We start from the raw sequence: 4856 nt of genomic DNA on the forward strand, positions 1-4856 counted from the left end.
GCGACCTCTGCTGTGCAGGGCCACGACATCATCGGCTTCGACCTGGAGGTGCTGCTGCAGAGGATCGCGGCGTTGAAGGTGCCGCACTGGAGCAAGCTGAGCCGCCTGCGTCGCTCAGCGATGCCTCGCCTCGGGGTGAGCGGGTCGACCGTCTCCTCTCTGAGTCGTCCTCTTTCGGAGTCGTCCTCTCTCTCTCTCTGAGTCGTCATCTCTCTCTCGCTCTCTGAGCGTCCTCTCAATCGTCCTCTCTCTCTCAGTCGTTCTCTCTCTGAGTCGTCCTCTCTCTCTGAGTCGTCCTCTCTCTCTCTGAGTCGTCCTCTCAATCGTCCTCTTCTCTCTGAGTCGTCCTGTCTCTGAGTCGTCCTCTCTCTCTCTCTGAGTCATCCTCTCTCTCTCTGAATCGTCTCTCTCTCTGAGTCGTCCTCTCTCTCTCTCTGAGTCGTCCTCTCTCTGAGTCGCTCTCTCTCTCTGAGTCGTCCTCTCTCTGAGTCAGCGACGGTGGGGGTGGTGACGGTGGGCGTGGTGTCTGTGACGGTGTGTTTGGTGTCCGTGACGGTGCGGGTGACCGTGTCCGTTGTGGATGGGGGTGGTGTGTGTCCGTGACGGTGCGTTTGGCGTCCGTGACGGTGGTGACGGTGGTGACGGTGGTGACGGTGTGTGCGCCGTGGCGTGGCAGGGCCGGCGCGTGGTGTTTGTGACTGTGGGCGGTGACGGTGGTGACGGTGGGCGTGGTGTCGGTGCGGGGGTGACGGTGCGGTGGTGACGGTGGTGACGGTGGTGGCGGTGGTGACGGTGTGTGTGGCGTGGCAGGGCCGGCGCGTGGTGGAGCGCCTGGCGACTTGCGGGCGCGTGGTGTGCGACGTGAAGACGTCGGCCCGTGAGCTCGTGCGCTGCAGGAGCTACGACCTCGACGAGTTGGTCGCCTCGCTGCTCAGGACCAAGCGGGAGACGTTCTCCGCAGAAAGCGTCGCGGCCGCCTACGCGTGAGTTGGTGTGTTGGTGTGTGCGTGTGTTGGTGTGTGCGTGTGTTGGTGGGTGCGTGTGTTGGTGTGTGTGAGCGTGTGTGTGCGTGTGTGTGTGTGTTGGTGTGTGCGTGTGTTGGTGTGTGCATGCACGTGTTGGTGTGTGCGTGCGTGTGGTGTGTGTTGGTGTGTGCGTGTGTTGGTGTGTGCATGCGCGTGTTGGTGCGTGCGTGTGTTGGTGTGTGTGCGTGCGTGTGTGTGCGGGTATCGGGTACTCGGTTGCGACCTCTGCTCCATCCTAACCCCCCCTGTCCTCACCCCCCCCCCCCCCTTCCTCCTGGTTTATAAATAACCATCATAATCGTCCCTTCGTTCCACAGCAACTCGCAGCGCCTGCTGGACATGGCGTCGCACACCCTCACCGACGCTGCACGCGCTCAGCATCATGAGCGAGCTCAACGCCCTGCCGCTGGCTCACCAGATCACCTGCATCGCCGGCAATTTGCTGGTGAGCGGCCGGAGAGTGTGTGGTGGCGGCAGTGGTGGGGGAGAGGCACGGTGTGTTGTGTGTGTGCGTGTTCTAACCTCACCGCCAGGGAGTGTGTGGTGGTGGTGGTCGGTGGTGGTGAGAGGCGCGGTGTGTGTGTGTTTTAACCACGCCTCCAGGGAGTGGTGGTGGTGGTGGTGGCGGCGGTGGTGGTGGTCGGTAGTGGTGAGAGGCGCGGTGTGTGTGTGTTTAACCTCACCGCCAGGGAGTGTGTGGTGGTGGCGGCGGCGGTGGTAGTGGTGGTGGTGGTGGTGGCGGTGGTGATGGGGGGGCGGGGTGGTGGTGTGGTGGTGGGGTGGTAGCGGTGGTGGTGGTGGCGGTGGTGATGGTGTGGTGGCGGTGGTGATGGTGGGGCGGGGTGTGGTGGTGGCGGTGGTAGGTGGTGGTGGTGGTGGTGGTGGCGGTGGTGATGGTGGTGGTGGCGGTGGTGGCGGTGGTAGTGGTAGTGGTGGTGGTAGCGGTGGTGGCGGTGGTGGTGGCGGCGGTGGTGATGGTGGGGGCGGGTGGCGGTGGTGCGGTGGCGGTGGCGGTGGTGGTGACGGTGGTGGCGGTGGTGGTGGTGGTGGCGGCGGGGTGGTGGTGGCGGTGGTGGTGGTGGTGGCGGTGGCAGTGGCGGCGGCGGCGGCGGTGGTGGCGGTGTGGCGGCGGTAGCGGTGGTGGCGGGTGGTGGCGGTGGTGGTGTGTCAGAGAAGGCTATGGGCAGTGGGTGGTGGTGTGGCCGATTTCGTTTTGTTGTCTTGTTGGTATCGTCGTTATTGTTGACGTCGGTGATTGTCGTTGGTCGTCGTTGTTGTCATTGTTGTTGTCATCGTGGGTTGTTGTTGTTGTCGTGGTTGTCATTGTTGTTGTCGTGATTGTTGTTGTTGTCGTCGTGATTGTTGTGTGTTGTGCAGTCTCGCACGCTGCTGGGCGGGCGTTCGGAGCGGAATGAGTTCCTGCTGCTCCACGCGTTCCACCAACGCAACTTCATCTGCCCCGACAAGACGTACAGCCGCAGGAACAGCGCGGCCGCCGAGGTAGAGCCACCACGCACGCACGGAGTCACCAACACAGAGCCACCAACACAGTCACCAACACAGAGCCACCACGCACGCACAGAGTCACCAACACAGAGCCACCACGCACGACAGAGTCACCAACACAGAGCCACCACACACGCACAGAGTCACCAACACAGAGCCACCACGCACGCACAGAGTCACCAACACAGAGCCACCACGCACGCACAGAGTCACCAACACAGGGCCACCACACACGCTCGGAGTCACCAACACAGGGCCACCACGCACGCACGGAGTCACCAACACAGGGCCACCACACACGCTCGGAGTCAACCAACACAGAGTCACCAACACAGGGCCACCACACACGCACAGAGTCACCAACACAGAGCCACCACGCACGCACAGAGTCACCAACACAGGGCCAACACACGCTCGGAGTCACCAACACAGGGCCACCACGCACGCACGGAGTCACAACCAGGGCACACACACACACGCTCGGAGTCACCAACACAGAGCCACCACACACGCTCGGAGGTCACCAACACGAGCCACCACGCACGCACAGAGTCACCAACCAGGGCCACCACACACGCTCGGAGTCACCAACACAGAGCCACCACACAGACGGAGCGGAGAGTCGCAGAGTTACACAGAGAGCCACAGACTCACCAAACACAGACTCACCAACACAGAGCCACAGACTCACCAACACAGAGAGCCACAGACTCACCAACGCACAGAGCCACAGACTCACCAAGACAGAGACTCAAAAACACAGAGTCACAAACACAAAGACTAACACTCACAACGCAGAGATCCATAGAGTTACATTCACAGACGCACAGACCCACAGACTCGCTCACAAACCGAGACCCACGTCTCACAAACGCAGAGATTCATAAAGTTACAGACACGAGACCCACATGATTACAGAACTCCGTGTGACGTCACCCCAGAGGTCGCAAACGGGTTTTGATTCCTTACCCGTACCCGTACCCGGCCGCACCACGGTACCCTACCGGCCGTACCCGTACCCTACCCGTACCCGGCCGGGTACGGTAGGTAGGGTCGGGTATAGGGTACCGATTGCGACCTCTGGGATGAAGCCTGTTGCAGGCGCGGGGGGTTGATTCTAGGAACTGAATTGTGAGAAGAGACAAGACGTTGGGAAATGAGTGACAAACGGTGACTCACCAGTGACTCACGGCCTACCCGTACCCGTACCCGGCCGCACCAGGGTCGCAAACGGGTAGCCGGGTATAGGGTACCCGGTTGCGACCTCTGGCTCACCCCCTCCACACCCTGACGGGTCTCCGGTGTGACGCCCCCCCCGCCAGGACGAAGATGAAGATGGCGAGCGGGGGAGGGGGAAGCGCAAGGCGGCCTACGCTGGAGGCCTCGTCCTGGAGCCCAAAGTCGGTACGTTGTTGCCGTCACGCACGGGTCTGTCCGCTGCTGGATGAATACGTGGGACGTAGCGTGTGTGTGTGTCTGTGGTGTGTATGTGCGTGTGTCGTGTGTGTGTGGTGTTGTGTGTGTGTGCGTGTGTCTGTGCGTGTGTCTGTGCGTGTGTGTGTGTGTGTCTGCGTGTGTCTGCGTGTGTCTGTGCGTGTGTCTTGTGTGTGTGTCTGTGGTGTGTCTGTGCATGTGTCTGTGCGTGTGTGTCTGTGTGTCTGTGCGCGTGTCTGTGCGTGTGTCTGTGCGTGTGTCTGTGCGTGTGTCTGTGCGTGTGTCTGTGCATGTGTCTGTGCGTGTCTGTGCGCGTGTCTGTGCGTGTGTCTGTGCGTGTGTCTGTGCGTTGTCTGTGCATGTGTGTGCGTGTCTGTGCATGTGTCTGTGCGTGTGTCTGTGCATGTGTCTGTGCGTGTTGTCGTGCATGTGTCTGTGCATGTCTGTGCGTGTGTCTGGCGGTGTCTGTGCGTGGGGAGCGGTGGTGTAGGGTTAGCGCGCGCGCGCTACGAACCCAGCGACCCGGGTTCGATCCCCCCCGCTCGCGTCTAAACAACAGCGGGGGTCCTGGGCTCTCCCTAAGATCGACGCGGTGCGGTGGTGGGGTCAACATCGCCACTGGGGAGACAAAGGCGGCCGGGCGCGGTGCTGGCCTCCACCCCCTCGTGTGCCACGGTGCGGCAGCCTTCACAGGTGCTGCTACTCGCTAACTGCACTTGCCCCTACAGTCCGTTCAGAGGCTACACCTTGTCTTTGTGCGCGTGGCAGGATTTTACGACAAATTCATTCTCCTGCTGGATTTCAAAGCCTGTACCCGTCCATCATCCAGGAGTAAACATCTGCTTCACCACCGTGGGTGTCAACACACACCGCCCGGGCAGGTGACGTGCG

At 61.5% G+C, this 4856-nt stretch overlaps 1 protein-coding gene across 1 annotated transcript; it reads left to right on the forward strand.

Annotated features, from left to right (window-relative positions):
* The first annotated feature begins 23 nt into the window (after positions 1-23).
* On the forward strand, positions 24-3990 carry LOC133340109 (DNA polymerase alpha catalytic subunit-like). Its single transcript, XM_061548169.1, has 5 exons — positions 24-135; positions 811-983; positions 1343-1470; positions 2403-2525; positions 3854-3990. Exons 1-4 carry the CDS (start codon positions 121-123, stop codon positions 2438-2440), a joined length of 354 nt encoding a protein of 117 aa, XP_061404153.1. The 5' UTR covers positions 24-120; the 3' UTR covers positions 2441-2525; positions 3854-3990.
* The last annotated feature ends 866 nt before the right edge of the window (positions 3991-4856 follow it).

Source organism: Lethenteron reissneri, unplaced genomic scaffold (genome assembly GCF_015708825.2).
Source record: "Lethenteron reissneri isolate LAM-NWPU_2019-01 unplaced genomic scaffold, ASM1570882v1 scaffold_759, whole genome shotgun sequence".
NCBI classification, from domain to species: Eukaryota; Metazoa; Chordata; class Hyperoartia; order Petromyzontiformes; family Petromyzontidae; genus Lethenteron; species Lethenteron reissneri.

Bases quoted from the DNA above. Each gene is read 5' to 3' on its own strand.
- LOC133340109 (XM_061548169.1), top strand. The intron at 984-1,342 runs GTGAGTTGGTGT...TTCGTTCCACAG, and splicing joins AGCGTCGCGGCCGCCTACGC to CAACTCGCAGCGCCTGCTGG. The intron at 1,471-2,402 runs GTGAGCGGCCGG...TGTGTTGTGCAG, and splicing joins GCATCGCCGGCAATTTGCTG to TCTCGCACGCTGCTGGGCGG.